The sequence below is a fragment of the Fusarium pseudograminearum genome (assembly GCF_000303195.2).
Source record: "Fusarium pseudograminearum CS3096 unplaced genomic scaffold Unplaced12, whole genome shotgun sequence".
In the NCBI taxonomy this organism is placed as follows: domain Eukaryota; kingdom Fungi; phylum Ascomycota; class Sordariomycetes; order Hypocreales; family Nectriaceae; genus Fusarium; species Fusarium pseudograminearum.
Window position 1 is genome coordinate 363 of NW_017607586.1, and position 22,493 is coordinate 22,855.

General features: G+C 46.5%; 6 protein-coding genes across 6 annotated transcripts, besides 1 other annotated feature; 1 reads left to right on the forward strand and 5 right to left on the reverse strand.

The window, feature by feature from the left end:
* Nucleotides 1-682: 682 nt before the first annotated feature.
* Nucleotides 683-3,481, reverse strand: FPSE_01386 (uncharacterized protein; the record flags this gene model as incomplete). Its single annotated transcript, XM_009254506.1, has 7 exons — nt 683-1,134; nt 1,375-1,743; nt 1,835-1,993; nt 2,177-2,480; nt 2,534-2,913; nt 3,126-3,159; nt 3,350-3,481. 7 exons carry the CDS (start codon nt 3,479-3,481, stop codon nt 683-685), a joined length of 1,830 nt encoding a protein of 609 aa, XP_009252781.1.
* A 427-nt stretch (nt 3,482-3,908) lies between these two features.
* On the reverse strand, nt 3,909-4,421 carry FPSE_01387 (uncharacterized protein; the record flags this gene model as incomplete). The annotated part of the gene is made up of 2 exons (XM_009254507.1): nt 3,909-3,916; nt 4,337-4,421. 2 exons carry the CDS (start codon nt 4,419-4,421, stop codon nt 3,909-3,911), a joined length of 93 nt encoding a protein of 30 aa, XP_009252782.1.
* Nucleotides 4,422-6,765: 2,344 nt separating this feature from the next.
* FPSE_01388 (uncharacterized protein) lies at nt 6,766-13,539 on the reverse strand (the record flags this gene model as incomplete). The annotated part of the gene is made up of 8 exons (XM_009254508.1): nt 6,766-8,349; nt 8,393-9,937; nt 9,981-11,050; nt 11,095-11,403; nt 11,473-11,633; nt 12,518-13,021; nt 13,073-13,393; nt 13,451-13,539. The coding sequence occupies 8 exons, from the start codon at nt 13,537-13,539 to the stop codon at nt 6,766-6,768; spliced, it is 5,583 nt and encodes a 1,860-aa protein (XP_009252783.1).
* Nucleotides 13,540-15,402: 1,863 nt separating this feature from the next.
* Nucleotides 15,403-16,401, reverse strand: FPSE_01389 (uncharacterized protein; the record flags this gene model as incomplete). Its single annotated transcript, XM_009254509.1, has 1 exon — nt 15,403-16,401. The coding sequence occupies one exon, from the start codon at nt 16,399-16,401 to the stop codon at nt 15,403-15,405; it is 999 nt and encodes a 332-aa protein (XP_009252784.1).
* A 564-nt stretch (nt 16,402-16,965) lies between these two features.
* Nucleotides 16,966-20,167, forward strand: FPSE_01390 (uncharacterized protein; the record flags this gene model as incomplete). The annotated part of the gene is made up of 4 exons (XM_009254510.1): nt 16,966-17,138; nt 17,200-18,338; nt 18,393-18,640; nt 18,689-20,167. The coding sequence occupies 4 exons, from the start codon at nt 16,966-16,968 to the stop codon at nt 20,165-20,167; spliced, it is 3,039 nt and encodes a 1,012-aa protein (XP_009252785.1).
* Nucleotides 20,168-20,855: 688 nt separating this feature from the next.
* Nucleotides 20,856-21,060: a mobile genetic element.
* A 1-nt stretch (nt 21,061) lies between these two features.
* FPSE_01391 (uncharacterized protein) lies at nt 21,062-22,310 on the reverse strand (the record flags this gene model as incomplete). The annotated part of the gene is made up of 2 exons (XM_009254511.1): nt 21,062-21,991; nt 22,103-22,310. Coding segments are annotated over 2 exons (1,138 nt in total), but the record flags the coding sequence as incomplete, so codon positions are not given.
* Nucleotides 22,311-22,493: the final 183 nt, after the last annotated feature.

Consider the following 22,493-nt stretch of genomic DNA (forward strand, 5'->3'; position numbering starts at 1 on the left):
GATCTAAGATATCCTTAGGATATAGCAATTTACTACTTTTCGGTTCTCTTTATGGATAGTTTTCCTTAATAATAGTACAGACTGCAGCGATATATTTTAGGTTAACAACTTCTGAAAGACACTAATCAACATATTCGTATACCATTGTAATGCGTTACAAGAGCAAACCGGTATCGGACTTATTTAAGTTTTCAAAGTGATAAACTAATTCAAGTTTTTGAACAGAGGTGAGAAGGTCAGTGTCACAGTCAGGCCGTGATTGACGTAGCATTGACACCTGACCTGCATTGCACCAATGATGCGACAGAGATCGCTAGCCGAGCACGTTCCCCCGCTTTGTGAGCCACATCTGCCCCTCAATTGCTCGCCTCTTTATTGCAACCAAACCATTTACACGATAAGCATATTGTTTCGATTTTATGGCCCGTGCCTATTAGTATTGGATCCTGGCATTCAATAGGCAGACGGGTACCCTACTGTACCGATGCTGAACTAAAAACGCATCGCATTGTTCACTACCCTTGATTTTCACCGATGGTCTTCCGAAAAGTCACCCGTGGATTCTACACTTTCTGTCTGTGCGTATCAAGTAAGCGGCTATTACAAGATTCGTATAAGTCTAGAGATATTGAGTGGCGCAATTGTTGCTGTCTTGGTCCGCTAACCTTCCGTCTCCCATTCATCAACCTAGAATCTCCAAAGCTTGTGCCAAGTCTTGCAGCGCTGTTTGCAGGTTTTGACGTTTTTCCTGAATAACACGAGTCTCGCCAGCAATCGACCGTAACCTCTCGTCACTCAGATCAAGCACCCACTGTTCACAAAAAAGTCCCAGAGGATTTGATGGGCCTGAAAGCAAGCAGTGGTCCACGGCCTGATAGTAGACGTTGTCAACGAATCGCTTCCTGGCCACTTTGTAGTAAGCCTGGAGAATATTATGTATTTCTTCTGCGGTATGCTCCCTGTTGCTTCGGTTTTGAATGAGTAAAGAAATGTCATTCACATTAACGACAATCCGCTTCGCTTCATTCTCTTTCCACACCTTTTCTTTTAAACCTTGGAAAGTTCGTGTGTTATGTGCTTTTTGTAAGTTTTCGTTGAAATAGTGGTTGAGCATATAAGGCTTCTTCTGTCTCTCTATATCTACTAAGTGAATAGCCTGGTCTATGCTACTCTTATACTTGATAAGTAACTTAGCTATAAGGCTAGATGTGAGCTCTTCTAGAACCTGAGTATCGGAGTAGATATTCTATAGGGCCTTAAGTATGAACCTGTGGACGTAAAAGATAACTTTACTCAAGTATTGCCTTGTTATGCTTTTCCAGTAGGTTAACTGTTCTTAAAAGGCACTTGAAAGAATACGTGGCCTAAAGGTACCCAGCTCAACACCTTGGGAATGTAGGTGTATTTGAGTAATCCAGGACATGATACCCTGAGCTGGCTGATGAGAAGTACAGCCTTGGCTAAGTAAGCCCTCTAGATCCGGGTACAAGTTCAGATCAAGTATGTTGCATGACTTCTTGCTAATCCTTGCCTCTTCTTCTTGAGCATCTTCCTCACCGTCGGAAAACAAGGGTGGGGAGGGCATCGGCTGCAAAGACTTCGACGGTTCGCCTTCGAAAGAGTATGTATGTGCACAAGCTTCAAAGTCGTGAGAGAAGTCTTCGGTAGTGTTAACAACCTTTCTAATGAGACGCAAGTCATCATCCGCGAATAATTCATGTGTCAAGTAGTCGGCATCTAATGCTGCTCTTGCGATAGTCTAGAACTTGCTCGAAATGCTGACCAGAAACTGCCGCTGCTGTCGTTCTATCTGACGTGGCGGACCAAGACTTACCATCTTGCTTCTCATTAAGCCTGCGACGTGCCTCGGATCGAAGTTTTGGGAAGGATCTATCAGCGATCTGACTAAGAAGCTCCTGTAAACATGCTTGAAGAGTATTGACTCTAGCCTTATTATCTGGCAGAGACGTCCAGGGCTCCTCTTTAAATATGTCTTCACTATGCAGTAGGTTATTATCTGTATTTGAATCTTCGTTGTCGCTACCACGGCTTCTAACGATATAATAACTAAGGGCAAGAGGCCGTTATTTACCTATGACTAAGTTGCAGACGATAGACTTTGCATTGCGTTCTTTGAGAAGATCCGGCTTGGTTAGAATCCCTAAGGTGCGCTTACCGCTTAGGTCGGCTTTTTCAGTAAATGCCAGAATTTCCTGAGTGGCAATATCGACGTTATATGGAAGAACAGCTAGCATAATTGTGTGGTTGTCGCTAATGTAATTCTTGACTATTCTTTCGACTAGTAGACGGTCTTGATCTGTGGTAATACCTTGGGTAGTGATGCGAAAGATGCTGGGCATGTCGATGACTGTTAGGTAATCTTCCTCTAGTCTGTATCGCTCGATTTTTAATATATCTTCAGAAAAGGTTCTGTTTCTACTAGGGTTTCTGGGCATCTTGATATCCATGAGTGTATTCACCTGTTATTTAAAAGTTAGAATTCGGTTCCTGAATTGCCTTAGAGTGGCCGTACCTTATTCAATATGTCAGGAAACTCGGTGTGGAGCTGATCAGTATTCTCCACCTCTATAATAAAATCCTGGAGTTTCTCTTTATGCTCCAACGAGGCAGTTGGGCCAGGAATAATGCTGATGGTAATATGACTTGCGGCATCGCGGCGGTGAGTGATTTGCGTAGAGTAACGCGTGCAAAGCTCCTGTCCTCGAGGGAACGGGATACCCGTTAGGTTTTCCAGAAGGGAGGACTTTCCAGAACTTTTATCACTGACCGCGACCAACTGAGGTAGCGCAAGGTACGTGGAAATGTTTCTCTCGCGAAGCTGGTCGATCTTGCGCAACCGGTCTGGGCTGGTCAACGTCAATTGGCTTATCGTAATGTTAGGGCAGGTCAAATCTTGAATGTGGAATATGAAGATGGGTTAAGATAAATACGAAAGATTCATAACGAAGACATGAGATGACAGCCTGACTTTTTCACTTTATGAATCAAGCGCTCTTTCCCTGAGCTGGTGGGCCTCCCACATGCATTGGTGTTGATAGATGCCTTGGAGCCCACTCAAGTATCCACAGTGGAAATAGGTCCTGTTCTGTATTTGTGACACTCACTTTCCCGTGGCCTTTTTCCATTTCGCTTTAGTTTCTATATGGAAACAACAACGAACCTATACTATAAACGGAATTCATTAAGAAATCTCACTGAGCCTGAATCAGTAGGCTACACGACGTATCTGCCTCGAGATTGTTGTCTTTGCTCGTTCCACTTTCCACCCTCTGCAGTGACGACGTAAGGCATATTCTAATGTGTCTTACTATTTTGTCCTGCACCTGACACAATTTAGGAAGGGATCGACATCTTTGAAAGTCAGGAGGATAAGAGTGCATAGCTGCCCGTAGTTTGAGGCTTGAGCCACAACACTGTCGCTTTCCCATTGGTGATGGTCGCTACCTGCAACAAATTCCATTTTTGTCCATCTCCAATGCATTCGTCGCACATTTGAGCTAGCATACTATATTACAAGTTTCCAGCGCTGATAGAATTAAGCAGATATTAAAACAGTTGTCGCTGTAGCGTGTGATTCTTTTATATCTCTATAAAGCAGAAGAAGCCGGTGAGGTTTAATAGGATATTGCGACTGGATACTGCTATATTATGCACTCTTTAGGTATACTAGAAATATACCTATACTAGTCCTTTAAGATAAAAGATATATTATATATATTTCTATATTAAAGAAGATATAAGGATTAAGCGAAAACTTATTTAATAATAGAGCCCTACTTTATTATAATTAGTAGAGTATCTTATTAGCTTAAGGTAAATATATAAGGCTAATTAGATTAATTAAGATATTATATTGGCTTATAGAGCCTAATTTAAAACCCTAGCATTTAGGCATCTATATAGTGCGTATTATAGCTTAATTTAGTATTAAAGACCGCTATATAATTATAGGTCGGTTTAGTATAGATCTTTAAAGAACACTCGATAATATGCGAGAAGATGAGGATCTCACGGGGTCCCAATTATGTATCAGATTATTCTAGTTCCAGATTCATTAGGAAGTCATCGGTACTTAGGAGAAACTAGCGTTGTTATGAATGGAAAATGGTTTAGGAGGTTGCCAAGTTAGAACAGGGACTGAAGTTCTGAAGAGGTTGAGGAGCGCCGAGGAGGGCGTCATAATGGAACCTGATGACGGAGAATGAGAGCTCAGTATCGTGATGGCAACCTTGATACGAGAACCACGTTTCTGGCTATTATATGGTGTTTAGCTCAGGCAGCAATTTATTTTATCTATGTTGTATATCAAATCTACCCTTCTTGCCGTACTTGTGTTGTCCGTGGGTGGCCTTACTTGAAGCCAGATCTGTTGAATTCGCACTGACATGGGTGCGATGCATCTTGTGTGCTTCTATGTAGCTCTTGTGCTGCTAATACATCCTTTTTCCTAGTTAGCACCCTATATATTCACCTATGATATCGGGAAGAGCCTGATCCTCACACTCATAGATGTAATGAATTTTCAAACTCAGAAGCAATCATCCCAATCTGGACCTAACATATTCCAGAAACGCTCCCAGCGGTCTGTCATCATCTAGATTCTCATCACAAATATCGCTCTCTATGTGTTGAACCAGGCCACTCATTGAGAATTGTGGAACGGAATAGGTAGACCAACCATATTCAGGTTCTGAACTGTGCGATAGTACTTTCGACAGACAATGCACATATTATGCTTTTGTACATCATGTTGATCTAGCTGCTTGGAAGTTCTGAAAGGTGGCCGATCGCAGTATGTGCAGATATGATGCTCCGTTTCCAGATGATCATTTAACTCGTTCTGTGTCTCGTAGTCGATAAGCTTATGACAAATGTGACAGACATAATGATTTTCCGAGTCCCGTATGTGCTGCATTCTCGCAGAGGCTAATCTGAAACCTTTTTTGCACCTAATGCAACGAAAGCCTAGATGAGATGGCATTTTAGAGCATTTGGATGTTTAACGTCCAACTCCTAGCACGAATGCTCAACAATCGAGATAACTTGGGTGTAACTGAACCGACAGTCAGATGCGGGGTTGCATGACCATTGGCAAGCACAAATCACGTGTATCTCTCATTCAAATATGCACGTCCATCATAACAGCGTGTATCGTAAGCCAATAAGAGATCAGACTCAATATGATCCAATCTACGGCTCACGGGTAACCCTGGCTCACAGAACTGTGTTAGCAGTCATGAAGTACTCCCTCGCAGTCGTTTCTTTGTTCCCGAAAACCCAAACGCCCTATTTCCTGAGCTGCATCAGTAAAATACCCTAAACCGCTACCCAAGTGTACCAGAAGCATCGACTCCCCTGTTCCTATACATAACATCGTCGGTCATCGCAGGTCTATTTTTTTTTTTCAATATGCTCATAGTCCCACTCTAGATCTACCACAATGCTCAAGACTTTATCCGTGGGCGCCTCTTTCTCTACGAGACATAGTTCGCTGAAAGAATATTTTAAAAATGTAAATGCTTTGTCGTGTTATGGGTTCATAGTGCAAAGGTTGTGATTGCAGATATATAAAGGAGATGGGTCATAAATAATGATAGAATGACATGCGACTTTGACTTGCACTGAGAAATAAGTATGAATACAGATAAAAATGTCAGATTCACTTTTACTGTACGGTTGCTCAGCCAAGTATGCGATATTTGTTTATTACGGGATTTAGAAATGTGGTGCGGCCAGCAAACTAAAAATATGCCTAAATCTTTGCGAATAACGATGCATGGATTGTGAATCTTAACTTCCGTCGTAATACTAATAAGGAATATTGGAGTTTTGTTCCTGTAGTCATCCCGCTTCCCCACTACCCCAGCTCCCATTCTTGGCGAATCTTAATAAGATTTTATAATTTAATTGTTTGTCTGATCTAGCTTGAAGAAGACTGTAGACACAGCCTGCCTGAAACAAGGTTTTGAAGTCCAATTCAGTTTCCTACAAGCATTGTATTCGCTTATTCTGGATAGATGCAGTCAATGGTAATAAAAAAATCTGGCTGTGACTTGTTCTTGGAATTTTTCCTCGCTTAGCATGACTCATCTAGCCAAAAGCTGGCTCACGTCCTTGAAGTACGCAATATTCATCACTAGATAGGTCATATATCCTCTGTTGTAGCGCTACCAAAACACCTTCGTATCGGCATGCCGAAGGCAGCTCATCGGGAAAGACCTTAAGCTTGCAATTGTTCATTTTGCTTTTTTTGTAGTTGATCTTCCCCATTGAGATAGCTAGATAAGAGATGGGATAATAGTTATGGCCTAGTAGTATTTCAAGCCTGTGGAGCCAATTGTTGGCTATCCTGTATGCTAAGGCTTCCATGTCGGTAAGGCTTTTTCACGCTCGTCGCGATCGGAGTGCAGTGCCAACTTTTTATCCTGAAATTGATTAGGGAACCACCGTAGACGTCAAGTAGTATACTGGACCGTTCTGCTTGCGTTAAACAAGGATTATCAAAATACGAAAATTAGACACGTTTTAACCACAAATAGAGGAGTTTTGGGGTTAAACGATTCCGTCCCGTATGCATTGTGTACGAGATCAGCAACAAGGCGCCCCCTTCAAGATTGAGCACGGTATCACTGGGCGCTATGTCTGAATTTTGCAGAAAGACATTACGTGATGGGTTTATCCAGTTCTTATTGATGTTTGTTTATGGAGCATCATTAAATCCACACATGGCTTAAACATGTGAGTCTAGACTGCCGTGCCATAATCCAGTCGCCATTCGTCCTGAAATTTTTTGAGCTGGCAATCGCATCCCAAAGCCTCTTTCGTTGCAACAACACCGCCCTCGAAAGAATCGATCTTCTTGAGTGCCTGTTTTGCGACGGCAATCTTCGCGCATCGACTATTCTTGGATGTGGTACTCAGGATGACCTTTTGATGCGCCATAAAGACAGCAATAACGTCACTGTCTCTCAGCGCGGCCATGCCTTCTTCCACTGTACAAGGAACGCTTCCTACGCTGATGCGCCAGTTTACACAGCAGAGCTCCTGCTGCATCTTCTTGCAAAGGACTGTAACAGGGTGTTGGCTGGCAAAAGTATCGTAGAGGACCATCTCTGTGAAGTATGGCTCAACGAAGCGGGTAAAAAACTGGTTGACAACTGAATAGTTATACTTGGCGTCAACAAACATGGCGCCGATGAGAGCTTCGGCAACGTCTGCCAAGACCTTCGGTGGTAAAGACGCATGGAGCCAAAAGTCCATGCGCGTAGGAGTCCTGTTCGCCTTGGCTACTTTGTGTGCGTCCTCCTTGGCAAGTTCAAGTTCCGCAACATACTCACTGATCTGTCCAGTGAGTGAGGACGTGGTAAAGAGAAGATGCTTGTGTAAGTTGAGTTGGACACATAGACAACCGAGGAACTGGTTAGAGACCATGGCCATCTTGTGCTCTGTCAGCCACTGGGGATCTGCTAGCTTGAATCGTTTGTATAGAAAGTCAACCACAACCATATCTAGTAGGGCGTCCCCGAGGAACTCGAGGCGTTGGTAGTCTGGCACAGCTTCATAGGGCCATGAAGGATGCTTAAACACGCTTTGGAGGAGGGCTGAAGAGTTGAAGCGATACCCCGTGACTTTGGCAACACAGTCAACAAGACGCCGTTGTAAAGTGGTGCTCTTGGCTGTGTGCCATGGGGGAACCTTGAACGCAGCGAAATAATCACGAAAGAACTCCATTTCGTGGTTTTTACTTTTGACCATCCGCGTGACAGCTTTGACCCCCATATCCATATTGCCTTCTTCACCCGAGAGGTAGGCAGCTCCAATAAGCGCCTCACAAACATCAGCAATGGTCTTATCGGCCAGGTCATGTGTCATGGTGGTTTTCGTTACTTTCCCCTTTTTAAGTGGAAGATCGGGATACCAGGCGCGCCTATCAAACGACTTGGACCGTATGTACTGATGAAGATTATGCTCAACACCGTGATTGAAGAGGTTTTGATTGCAGATGAGGAGCACACGCTCAGCGTGGTACCCACACTCGTTGCTTTCCGGGATGAGGGTGAAGAGTGAGATTGTCGTAGCCATTTTCAGAAACGAGTCGCCCAGAAACTCCAACCGTTCGTAGTTGTCACCCATGCCAGGTTGAAAGTTGCTCTGCTTCACATCAAGATCTCCTGTACCACCACCGTCTTTTGTTAAAGCTTGAAGAGCCAATGCTGGAGGGATGGTAAGGTCTAGCGAGGCACAAGCATCAAGAGCGATCAATATCGATTCAATGCGGTTGATGATGGCCGGAAATGTCATGGTCATAAAGACCACATCAATAGGGATCTAACTCGTCAGCGACTCTAAGATAGAAAGGACTCATACTCACAGGAGATACCCTTAGAGGCTCCAATATCACAAAGCAGTCCTTGTTAAGGTTCTCGTCGGTTTGAAATTCATCTAGCAAATTCCGACGAAGCGACAGCAACTCTGCTTTGACAACAGGTTGGTCGTCCTGCCACTGGGCCTTGCGACGAGAATTAAGGAATAGGCTGTTACTGTACTCTTTGATCGTTGGTTGAACGCTTTTGTAAGATCGGCTTCTCGGCTCTGGTACTCCTACTGGCGTGGAATCAGAAGGCTTCTTCGACTTGTCAATACCTCTGATGATGAGCTTACGGCCTCTGTCCAATGGATCCGTAACAAACTTATCCACAAAGAATTCATCAGGAGCACCCCACCAACTGAGAGATTCGAATTCCTTGACAATCTCTACGATCTGCCAATCAATTCGAGCCCTAATTAGAGTTGAGCTCTGGATGCTTGTACAAGGCGCCAAGAAGTAAGGCATTTGGTCGGTCCCGGCGTTGAATTCTTTACTGAAAACATCTCCAAAGATCCTGAGGGTAAACCGGAGTATCCCTTGGATTTCACACGGGCTTAGCTCCAGAGGATTTTCAGACGCTATCAATTTAACAACGGACGAGCATCCGTTGCCAAAAAAGAGAGGAATTTCAGGGAGCTTAGGTAGTTTGTTGCGAGAGAGCAGCATCAACGGTCGACTTGGCCGGTTTTCTCCAAGGGCTCCCGGATTCTCAAGGATGATCATCGTTGCGAAAAGTGTCTTGCACGCTCCTCGCACTGACCAAGCTTCCGGTCTTAGTCTCATGTTGTAATCGGCCTTCTTCCCGGAGTCAGCAGCTAGCCTAGCGTTCCTCAAAACAGGAAGAGCCTTGACAAAAACGGGCTGGAAGTGTTCATCGATATATTTCTTGTCGATCAACAAAACACATGCCTCAAAAGCTGCAGAGCACTTGGCCAACGCCTTGCTGCGCTGCGGGATTCCCGACATGGACCTGAGAGGAGACGAATCGGGGAGGATGACGTCAGCGATGAAAGTAGGTCCTTGTTTGGAGACAACGAATTCCAGGTTGCCATTATCGCTACTTGAAAGTGAAGACGTAAACTTAGCAAGGACCCCGAGGCTGATAGAAAATGTGAGGCGAGCCCCAGTCGAGGGCATTACATAGACTTTTTGAGTTGTCAATTCGTTTTGAGTTGCGGTTACAGGATCCATCGATTCATCTTGCAGTTTCCGGTCTGAGGGGAGAGACATGATGAATTTCTCAAGAGAAGCCGCATCTCTTTCCGCTTGCTTCAAGCTCCGAATTTGCTTCGAGTTACCATGCTCCAGCATGGTAATATATTTCGACCGTTGTTGTCGAGCTCGTCCTCTAGACTGCAGGTACTGTATCACGGAGTTGAAGAGATCGAATCGGACCACTAGGTCACAATCTGGGATATCAATACCTTCTTCAGCGACTGGCGTTGCAAAGAGGCAGTTGACGTCTCCCCGCTTGAACCTTTGAAGGGTGATCACCTGGTCTCGGAAAGACATACCGCCGATATTCGATATGCTTGACTGACGGCCAATCTATATCCGTCAGTGACTGGCATTTTTTTCTTGAGTAGCTTACCATGTAAGAAGCGTTCATGCCTCGGATCCCCATTTCCGGTTGCTGATATAGATCTGACAGTAGGCAGGCGGTATACCTTTTTTCTACAAACACGATGCACCGTTTGGTACCGTTGAATGTGAAGGCGTTTAGTAGAATTTCATGCAGCTTCTTCACCTTTACGGATAACCCCGGAGAGGATGGCCGAACTATTCCAAGTACGTTGTTCTTGACGATATCTCTGACGCGTCTGACTGCGTCCGTTGCGCCGTCTGCCTTTATTGATGCAAAGCTCTTGGCAAATTCCCGGTCAGTTTTAGCTGCTAGTTGCATAGTCTCATCTTCCGTGATGAGGAGGTGCCAATATCGATCTGCACACCAGGAGCCCAGAGTCGAGGAGGCTTCTTCAGTGAACTCGAGCGATGCTTTGAACAGGGCGTTGTGAAGTATTTGTCCAACGATGAGCTCTCGCAAAGCTGTCTTCGATTCTTCTGGGAACCTCAATGCATCATAATAGGCCTTCTCCTGAAGTTGCTTCCGCAGATCCATAGAATTTGCTAGCACGTCGCCAGAAACGGTGGCGATTTTACTGCAAAGAAAGGTCTCTATCTCGACCGCAGTTCCCTCGAAGTCCTTTGTCTGCGCATCTACAGGTGAGGCAGTCATACCAAGGATCCGTGGTTTGTCTCCTTCGTGGTGGACGTAATGATTTTTGATGATGCGAGCGTACGGGTGCTCTTTTTTTGCATGGTGGACCTCGTCAAATACTAGGAGATTGATCTGGGACATGTTGATGAAGTTACTGTTGAGGCAATCAAGAAGAATTTGCGCTGTGCAGACAATCGCCATGTTATCACTGAACTGCTTATTCCAGTAGTCTTTTGTCTTCGTGCCACTCATTTTGCCCCAGAACTTCGTGACAGGGTAGGCTCCGAGGTTACAGTTGAGAACCGCAAATTGCTGGAAGCAGAGCGCAACCTTTTCTACGACAAAAAAGGCTACCCGCTTGGGTTTTCCTGCTGCACGATCCTCAAGCTCCTGTTCAAGGCAATGCCGAAGAAGCAGTGCAGCAATGAGGGTTTTGCCCGAACCTATGCTAGTGAGTATGGTGCTGAGAGGTCCATTACAAACATACCGGTAGGCAAAACTACGATGGTATTTTCACGTTTTGCCCGCTCAAAGAGCTCAATTTGATACTCTCGGGGTGTTGTGATGATCATTCTGTTTTCGCTAGCCGTAATAAGATGAGAAACGGACTGATTCCGAAGGTCGTCAGGGGCCGTTAGTGAGTTCCGCATGGCTTCGCGCTGCGTGTTGACTACCCAATCGCGGAACGCCGCATTATCAAGTCGTTTCTTCTCGGTGATGGTGCTGGGCTTTTCTTGGCTGACAACGAAGCGACGGCAATCATCATCGCTAGTATCCATGTCCGCCAGTGCATTCCCTAAGTCATTAAGTTCAGTCGCTCTACAGTTCACTGGTCCTTCAGATCGGGAGCCGCCAAAACAAGTACCTTCAGGCACAAGACTGTCCGATGTGCCGTTCGGTGCCACGTCCGGGCACATTGGTCTTGATGTCAAGCTACTGCTGACCCCGCTCTCTGTGGCCATTTGACGTAACGGTAGGTCTGCTGTTGTGGTCGCCAAAATGAGCTGGAATGGTCTGTTCAGACACCTGCAAGGTGGCTAATAACCGTCACAATACAATTTGAATTATACCAATATCGATGGTGTGGAAAAAATGGGGAGGAACATGATGAAGGTATGAGGTTGCGGAGGTGGAGAAGCATGATAAGCAAGAAGCACAAGTTGTGAGAGGGGCCGCTAAGCTGGTGTTTCCCACTGAGCGAATTGAAGGCCCCGCAAGTGCATTTGCAAAAGTAACTTTACCTGATAATCTGCTTAGAAAGTGGGGTCTGTTTCATGTAATAGTCACGGTCAAGTGTAATCCATCCAAATAATCAAATTTGAAGCAATCGGGATTGTGGGTTGGGGCCTCATCCCATCCTTAGTTTGGCCGCAATTACGGGCATGCTGTTCTCGTGGAATGGACCGGGCAGCACCGTTTAGTTGAAGGTGAAGCCCACTAGCCAATTATTTCCAAAATTGCTCCAAAGAGTGCCGATGCCTTGAATTTAGCGTCAGATAATCTCGGCCTGTGTATAAATGTTTCCCATATGTTGTTACTTCTCACTATTTGCAGTCATAGTACTCTCAAGGATTTTCGTCTTTAATTGACCTCTTCTTGGACATAGGCCCTAGCGTGTTGGATGACCGTCCGTCGATTCGAGGTTTAGGGTATCAAACTTTGATTCCAATATTGAACCTTGATCTTGTAGTCGGGTTGAATACATCAACTCCTCTAATTAGCAACTGAAACATAACTAAAGTAAAGGAAGACATGCGAATAAATCAACGTAGATTACATCACCCCTGCTACATGGCCGTATGGGTGAGCGAACGGGAGTGATAGCTGTAACGTTATTATTTTCGATGTGCATAATGTGATCAATTATAAAGCCCACAATCTTCCGAGCATTCCAATAGACCTTATATTACCGTATCGCAAGTGCTGTCTGCTGCCGGCCTCGCCGGCCACTCCCCACACCGGTAAAGCCACCTCCGGAAACGCTATTCATCTTCCTAGTCAAGTTGTTCAGCTCCTTCAAGAGGCAGCATGCAGCGAGTACGCGGAAACTCTGTAGCTCTCCTGTTGCATGATACGTGACGGGCGCATCTTCCTTCTTCAAGCATGCCACAGCTACACATGCCCAACACAGTTCTATAACATCCTCTCGCCGCCGGTCCGGAGCAGAAGAGGTTTCAGTCCTGGTGCCGAACGTTTCTAAATCGTTCCTCTGACCCTGATCTCGGATCATCTTGACAAACCACGTCATAATGCGATCAATCTCTTCTTTCAACTTGATAGATGAGTCTCGCTGGCGCGCTGTCTGACTGCCTTTCTTGTTCAGGATGAAACCGCAAAAGACTTCAACTTCCGTCAGACATGAGCGCGGATTCTCCGAGAAATGCCACATCTTGTCTACCATGGTGGATTCGTACCTACAGAGGGTTAATAATCTGAATAACAGGATGACTTTTGCACCATCTCACAGGTTACGAATCTTCCAAGCCTGTTCAGACTTGCGTGTCCAATCGATACCAAGATTGTACCCGACAACCTCTCTTTTTACAGTCGTCAGCAACTGATCCCAAATAGAGGGTCCGTCCATGGTGGTGCTGCGATGAATATCTTCGTCCCAGATCTTCTTCTCGTTGACATTTCGGTATAGACGTCCAAGGATCTTGTCCGACCTATAGTATTTGTGCTTGGCTTGACCCATAGTGTCCTCCTCATGGACAGGCTCTTGATGATCCACGATAAGATCGATTTGATCTATGTCGTAAACCTTGAGGGGGGGGACTGTCGCAAGGCTGACACGGCATGTTAGTGATCTCGGAAGGAGCCGTAACATTTAGAACTGTACTCACAAGTCAGGGCGATAGAATGGCGGCTTTGGTAATTTCTTCACGTCTACTGGGATACCAGTTTTTGAGAAGTCAACAGCTGTCGAGTGCATGCTGGCCAATGAAAGACAGCCCGGATCAAGCGTTCCATACGCTTTATAATCGGCCAGCGTCACATGTCGGGTTGCAATCATCCCCAAGATATCAGTTTTCATGAAATTAATAAAGAAGTCGGCAATATCCCGAGAAGTCATAGGACGATCTAAGGGCTTGGGACTTAGCCGGGGATAGTCCGCGGGTGCGAAGGTTTACTTAGGCATTGCTTGAGGATCCCAGATAATATTATATAAATCACCATCTAAATCTCCTCCACTTAGCTGACTCAGCAAGTCGCGCTTGCCCTTTTGACTGAAAATAATGCAGTTCTGGAGTTCTCTAAGGGCATGCCCTTTCGGAGGTATAACTATATTGACTACCTGGATGTCCCCCAGGTAAAGAGTAGGCAAGCGGGTAACCAAGATTTTCCTATCCTCTAGTATAGCATTGATATGCTGGCCATTCTTGATGCTATATGTCTTATCGTATGTGACATAGGCTTCACCCTCCTCTAAGAACCCTGTCTCGTCTATAACGCCGAAGAGGGTCACTCCTTTCGCCATAGGAATACACGCCTTATGCTTTAGCAGTCTAAGTTCTCGCAGAACCATATACTTAATGGCCGTCCTGAGGAACCTATCGCGCTGGTAATTAATCCCCATCCTATTAAGCTGCTTTACTAGCTTGGGTAATCCCATAGTAAGTCCAATTGCTTGGTGCTCTAAAAAAAGGCTAATGTTTATCGCGTTGACGGTGACGTTGCGTAATATATTCAGCGCCTTTTACTGCGACTTAAAGAACTATTTATTCTTAGTCCCTATATCTTCTAGAATTTTGATAATCTGGCGGTTTAGAACGAGTCGAAGGGGCTTGGAAGAAGTATCACAGATCCCAAGCTCTGCCAGGTCTTGACTTAGAAACTTCATTATCGACTCTTTTTGTACGCAGAACACTTTTTCCTTAAGCCTAGTATTAAGTGAAAGTATTCCTTTGTAGCCGCCCCAGCGAATTTGGAGATACATAGGCGCTGCGGAACGCATTAGAAGGTAAGACCAAATGTCCTCCAAGGCGCCTGAAGAGACTGTTCCTACGCCGTCGCTAAATACGCGGGTGCCGTCGGCAGATTTTACATTAGGAATCCAGCGAGTGTTGATTCCGTTCTTAAAGAGGGGAACTGCGTATGGAGTCTCTGAGAAGGCTTGTCTGATACGTGCTGCACACTTGGCAGGGACCTGAATATCTTGAAAGTCACTGAGGGCTCCTAGTATGATATCGCATGTCTGCTGCTGAAAGTCTTGGTTAGGAAATGGTGCCGAGAACCATGCCGAATGGGAGCGGAGGGATGAATGAGAGAAACCGAGAAAGAGATACTTTCTTCCGGCCACTTCGATGCCTTCGTCTATTACATACCGGTACTGGGAGAATATAGGGTTATTGTCGACTTGTGGGTTGAAGTGTAAGTCTTGCCCATTTTCGTCGCAGAACGTAACGCGTAGGAACGAGTCGTTGTTGCCTGGAAATATACGCAATACCCTATTTCGACTCTCTGCGTCGGGACTAGTAAGAATGACATGTGTAGGGGTGACTGAGGCCTTGAAGACCTAGACCTGATGGTCTGGTATCTTAGATCCGTAGGTTCTGTCTCTCTGCGGATCGTCCGCCCGATACTCGTATTCGGTATTCATGGCATCTGCCATGATGCTCACGGCGTCTAGCTCTCTAGGGTCTGTCCCTGGGCAAGGGTAAGGAATCCTTTGGAACAATACCTTCATTGCATCAGTAGTGATCGGCATGGCGACTTTCTTTTCCTTGGCATCTAGTGCGACACGCTCTAAAAGGTCCAAGAGTGCTGCGCCGCCGGATGGATTGATGTAGTTGTTCTACACAAGGGCTTGAACCTGGAATAAGATGGCAAACGGGATGTTCCCTGACGACAGAAGTCGCTTGGTCCTAGCCATGAATTGTTGGCGTCCTTGATGGAGGTTGATCTCCACTTGTACGGAATTCCACGGAACCGATGGAATAGTGTGGCTGGTGATGGCAAGTACGTCTTGAGAGTGGATCGATCGTAGAATGATGTCAAACTGTTTGGTATCGTACACCTGAATACGGTAAACCAGACAAGTTGATGAGTAAGCTCGAATTAAACCCCAGTCCTCTAATTCTGGAACCCGCTGCCACTTGGCATTTTTATTTTCGAGAGTAACGGCCGAGCGATATAATCGGGGCGGTTCTGCCAGGACCAGAGTAAAGGAATTGTCGTGGCGTCCGACTATGAGATCCTGTATGGTTTCATTGTGAAAATCCATGCGGTTGCCACCATCCAGCCATACGGTTAGCCGCAGACGTGTGAACTTGCCTTTGATGGATCGAGGAACACGCAAAGCATTGTGTTCGATGTAAGTGAGTATTTCATCGTCACCGAGAAACACGTTCCCGCCACAACTGACGGCTTGAACCCAAAACGGGTAGTCTGGGGCTTCTGGATCTCGAGCAGGTATTCGTAATCTCTGGTCGCGATTGTGGTTCAGGTGGGCGACGGTATGCTTATCGAGAGCTCGAGTGCTTTTTTCCGCATAGATGGCGGTCTTGAGAATGTGGAGGCGAGCAATATCCCTAGGCTTGATCCGTAGATTCAGCGGATTACCAAGAAAGATGTCTTCTCTTCGTTGCGCAGTTTCTGCACTGATCTTTCCATGTTTCTTGAGAAACGCTTGGCCGTTGGAAGCATGGAGGAACTTGAGCCATGCTTGTGGTTTCTGTCTGGGTTTGTCGCAGGCCCAGTCTGAGATGCCAAGCGCCTTCATGAATGGCTCCAGTTCTCCCCTGAGACCTTCCTCCGACAAGTCTGGAGGGACGTTTCTACAGAAAACCTCCATCCTTGCGAACTGTGAGTGTCTGATGTGTTGCAGCTCGTGGTGCCTTCGGTGCCTTCGATGCCTCTGGCAACTCAGTGTCCCATCAAACATATACTTGATTTGTGGGGCTATATCTTATTTACAAGGGATGTTGTAGGACAAGAAGCTGTGATGATTGTTAATTGACGAGCCACAAGGTTGTCTCTGGCCGTACTTTGACAATGATAGGGACTCTGTAAGCATATGGCCTCTCTGTTGGCGGCAAAACTACGTTCGCGACAGGCGAGCAGGAAATTCAAGTCAAGTAAGATTTACATAACGGGGCCAGCTAAACTTATACAGGTTTGTAGAATAATAGTGGCGGATCTGGGCCCAGACAGTGGCCAGCTGGGCATCAGCGAAGGGGGGTTCAAGTTACGTCAGACTGACTCGGCTGTCGGTCAGCCCGCTTCCGGACCTAGCCACTAACTCGAATAGCGGTCGCAGAGCACCCCGCTTCACTCCTTCTCATTCAATCTCCAACGCCTTACGGATTGCTTTGCTTCTATATCTCGCTTTGAGTGCCCCGCTTAGCCGTTCAATACCATGTCTAGCGGGCATAGAGGCGGTGGAAAAGGTGACCGGGGCAATTATGGACCTCGGGGAAGCAGCGGTAGTTTCCGGGGCGCTCGAGGGGGCCGTGGAGGACGTGGTGGAAGTGGAAGAGGAGGATATGGAGGGCCGACTGGCAGCGGTCAACAAACTACCCAGGTCTTTACGTAAGGGTCACATGGAGCAAAGTTATGGTCGTACAAAATGCTAATTGCGTCGATACTATAGCAACTCTCAAGCCCAAAATCCCCAGGTTACGAAGGTCGAAGATGCATTGCACCCAGCGACAAAGTACAAGCCCGATCTTGGTAGCCTGAGGCTAACCGAAGGCTTTCCCAGCCGTCCGGGGTATGGCACTCGGGGCGCCAAGGTTCAACTCACGGCAAACTACGTCGAATTATTGCCGCCGTCGAACTTTACCTTGCATCGATACGATATCCAGATCAGCCCGGTAGCTGCTGGTAAGAAACATTTCCGGGTTGTGCAGCTACTGCTCCAGGCGCCGGAATTGGCACCTCAACGGGGCGATATTGCAACAGACTTCCGGTCTACTCTTGTCTCCAAAACTAAGTTTCCGCGGGACGAGATCCTCATTGAGGTCCCCTATCGCTCAGAAGGTGACGACGAACCGACTGCTAGGGCTACCATATATAAGATTCGCGTCCAATATACGAAAACTTTAAATATCGGCGAGTTGGTCAACTACCTGAACTCAACGAGCCTCAGCCAGTCATTGGTAGATAAGCAGGAGCTGACGCAGGCTCTGAATATCTTTCTGAACCACTACGCCAAATCCGCAAAGAACCTTGTCACAATTGGATCGACAAAGAGCTTTTCTCTCAGCAGTGACGCAGCAAGAGGAGACATCGGCTCCGGTTTGGAAATCATTCGAGGCTTCTTCTCGAGCGTGCGCGTAGCGACTTGTCGCATTCTTGTCAACATCAACGTGAGCCATGGAGCATTTTACCATGCTGTTCCTTTACCGGGGCTCATGAAAAGTTACGGACTTCAAAGCACCGTCATGTTGGAAAGGTTTCTCAAATTGGTTCGCATACAGACTACGCATCTTCCCGAGAAGCGCAACAAAGCCAACGAAGTTATTCCCCGCGTCAAGACTATCTTCGGACTTGCTAGGAAGGACGATGGACATGGCTTAGCCCACCCACCGCGCGTTAGACAGCACGGGGCAGGTGCCAAAGATGTGGAGTTCTGGCTAGATGGCGAAGCCAGCTCCTCTGGTGCACCTAAGCCGGTAGCCAAGGGAGGCGCGAAAGGGAAGGGCAAAGGGAAGGGTAAGGCCAAGGCAGAGAGCTCAGCAGCTTCTACCCCTGGGAGGTATATCACTGTGTTTGACTTTTTCAGAATAAGTGCGTTATTTTCACTATCCATCACTCGATACAGCATCATTGACTGTGACGCAGCATACAATCGAGTTCTGCAAGACATCCAACTTCCGTTGGTTAACTGTGGCAACCGGGACAATCCCATGTATCTCCCAGCAGAGGTCTGCGTTGTCCTCCCGGGTCAGCCCTCCAAGTCGAAACTTGACGGCGCTCAAGCGCAACATATGATTCGCCTCGCTGTTCGAAAGCCGTGGGAAAATGCGGCCGCGATTGTTAGGGAGGGTGTGCAGACTGTTGGCCTAGATGAAAACAGCAATTTATTTTTGGTACGACTTCGCTTCTAATTTCAAATGTGAGATACTGACATCGTTCAGCCTTCGTTTGGCATGAAAATCACACCAGGGCTCATCAAAGTCCCGGGTCGCATCCTTGATGGCCCAAGGGTTGTCTACAAGGGCAATAAGGCCGCTGGTCCCCGCTTCGGTAGTTGGAATATGATGGATATCAAATTCAATATAGGCGCGTCGCTTACCAAATGGTCATACCTGATGATCTCGCTTCCCGGAGCACACGACTCCTTCGACCAGCAAAGCTTGGGGGTCGTTATGAACGAGTTCTACCAAGCTCTAGGAAAAATCGGCGTCAACGCAGCTCAACCGCTTTCAGGCCAACGCATCCAACTTCAACATCCAGACGATCCTGCACTCGGCTCAACTTTACAACGTGCCGCTCGAGCTTTAGATCTGCTTTTCATCATCCTGCCTGGAGCAAACATACCATTATACAAGCGCATCAAGACGGTTGCCGACAAGAACTATGGTATCCACACTATTTGCTCAGTAGGATCCAAACTAGCGAAAGACCGCGGCCGCGACCAGTATATGGCCAATGTTGCTTTGAAGTTCAACCTGAAGCTCGGCGGCATCAACCAGATGGTGGAGAACAAGAACCTTGGCATCATCAACCAAAATAAGACGATGGTTGTTGGTATCGACGTTACGCACCCCTCACCAGGCTCGTCTTCCAATGCACCTTCTGTCTCGGCAATGGTGGCTTCCATTGACAAGTTCCTAGGCCAATGGCCCGCAACATTGCGCATACAGCGCCCGAGACAGGAAAATGTGGACGATCTCACAGAGATGCTTAAATCTCGCCTTGGCCTCTGGAAGACCAAGGGCAAAGACGCCGCTCTCCCAGAGAATATCCTCATCTACCGCGACGGAGTCTCCGAAGGCCAATATGACATGGTCCTCTCTCAAGAGCTTCCTCAACTCCGCCGCGCATGCGAACAGATGTACCCAGCAGCTGATACCAAAAAAGGCCTTCCGCGCTTCACTATCATAGTCTGCGGCAAGCGGCACAAAACAAGATTCTATCCCACTACCGAGCAAGACTGCGATAGGTCTGGAAACACTAAACCCGGCACCGTCGTCGACCGCGGAGTGACTGAAGCGCGGAACTGGGATTTCTTCCTGCAGGCACACGCTGCACTTCAAGGGACCGCACGCCCATGTCACTATTACATCGTGCATGATGAGATATTCCGGCAGACCTATGCGAAGTCGATTCCGTTTCCGTTCCAGAGTATCGCCGATATCGTGGAGGATCTCACACACAATATGTGCTACCTGTTCGGCCGCGCCACCAAGGCTGTTAGCCTATGTCCCCCAGCCTACTATGCTGATCTCGCGTGTGAGCGCGCGCGGTGCTATTTGGCGAATCTTTTTGACACGCCGTCGCCGAGTGCAGCCCCGTCCGTAACGGGAACGTCGGCAGCTGGAGGGACCGGGCAGCCGACTGCTGATGATGTACAAATCCATCAAAAGCTGAGGGATACAATGTTCTATATTTAGTTTAAATATCGTGAATGCCAATATGTTCGTTGCTACTTTGTGCAATGGCACGGCCTGCATGTGCTTCCGGGCCACAGGGGTTATAGCTCTAATATTGATGATACAGTACCTTTGTGAATTTTATGATGGTCTTTACCCCAGAAACCATCGTGAGAAAGGAAAAACTAGAATCCGCAGACCTCAATCATGACCTCATACTTACTCATGTATGTATGTATATATCTCTTGAGGCCCAGTAATGCTTGTGGATTCACGCTAAGTTGCTAGACATAACGTATATCACAAGCGAGTGTCCCACATAAGCGAGTGTCCCACTAATCTAGACCTCAAGACTGAAAAAGAGGAATAAAAATATCATAACCTATCTGATCAATTAAAATTAATTGCTATATTATTCCCTATTAACCTCAATTGGCTCTTAATAGGTCCTTGCAGTATGCCCAGTCTTTCTGCAAATACTATATTGCTGAGGCTTTAATCCTTATAACTGTAAGAACAATGGGAGAAGGTACCGCTGAGCCAATAGACCCAAAAGTCAACCAATTCAATCACAAGTGATTGAATTGCCTCTCACATCGCTATAAGGAGCCTAGGCCCCTCTGGGCACAGTAGGTCTTCCGGGCTCTCAAGCCTCTATATCCTTACAATAACCTTCATTAACTACCTCTTGAGGATTTAGCTATTACCGGTGAAGGTTGGGTTTCCCAAGGGATAAACTAGTCCGCACTAGGTTTATGTTGGCAGATGCGTAGGGCGATATCACTGAGCGGTTGCGAAGTGTCACGTCTCTTAATAGTGAATAGGGGGGGGTAAGGCGTATTCAGGTAAAGATGTTTTATTGATAGCTGGTGAGCTAAGTTCTATCTGTTGCTAAATGAATATATATATACTAGTCTAGAGGTATAAGACAATTGGTATTGTCCTTGTACTGTTCTTGGACCGAGAAGTGAAGTTGTTGGTCCTGGACCGATATGAAGTTCTTCGGTCTACTCGTGATTGGTTAATCCTTAGGGACCGAAGGTTGACGTTTCGGTCCTGATGTGATTGGTGTAAGGTGAGTGTAACAGTGGGTAATGTAAAAGTGGAAAAGTGAGAAAGTGGGGTAGGAATGACCTGGTCGTAACAAGGAGGGAAGGAATATAAGATAACTTCTGCTTCCTTCGCTTTATGATATAACTCTTTGGTGAAATGACTCTCACATCCGCCAAGAAGAACTACCCGTGTTCCTGATCTATTTTGAGGCCGGGAAAGTCTCTCAAAGTGATCGAAGAAGTCTTGTGCCCATACATCGTCGATATATCCTTTTGGTGTTGTAACGATCGTAGCTTCATCTTCAAGGTCGTTATCAACCCAACGGGAGGGAATCTGTACGCCGGGCATGATGATAAACGGGGCAATTATCTCTCCTTTTGCAGATATTGACTCTGTGACTGTAACACTAATAGTTGTGTGTGCATCAGTCAGTATTGGGTTGTCGATCTCTATGAAAGTCCATATCATGATACCGTTCATAAGATATCCTATCATAAAGCCGGTCTCATCGAAATTCCACACATTTGAGAAGTTGATATCGTTCTCTTGGACAAATCGCGTCCATTTTGTGAACCATTCTTCGACATTTGCTCGATCTGACATAGCCTTACGATTTGCAGCAAGAGTACAACTCTTTCTTCTGTGAAAGACTTCGTGATAGCGCCTCAGGAAGCGGAGAGCCCAGAATCTTGAGACATGAGGCTGACGATATGTAGCCTTGAGCACAGAGTTGGCGTACTGACGAAGTGCGCGTTGTTGTATGTGATGACCTTGTGCTATCCTCCTCCAACACTAAGCAAGAATAGCTTTCTCTTCTTCCTTACTAAACAAAGTCCTGTTGCCGCCGTTATCTCCGACTGGATGTAAGCCGTGACATCTTCTAAGAAGTCTCTTATAACCGACTTTCCATGTATGTGTAGCGGCAAAGATAGATGGGTAAAAACCCTCTCTATATAACGCTCTTGCGGCGATGGTGCGGTCTTCAATGTTGTGCTCTGTGAAGCGGCGGAAGTTAGGTAAACCGGTCTTAGAATTGATAAACCTTTGCTCTGCTGATAATGCAGGTTCTGGACTTTCGAATGATGTATCCATCATGTCAATTGAAACAATACTGTGATAGTTGTAGGCGATCGAAATGAGTTAGTGATGTGGTGATGTCGACACCTGCCGTGGTGTTGTGATAGATGAATAATTGTAGGTATCATAGGTACAGAAAACCGGGGACTTGCGGGTAAAGAAGCTACAAAGATTTAGGCGGGTGTCACCGCAAAATTGAGGTAACTTCCCCCCCCCC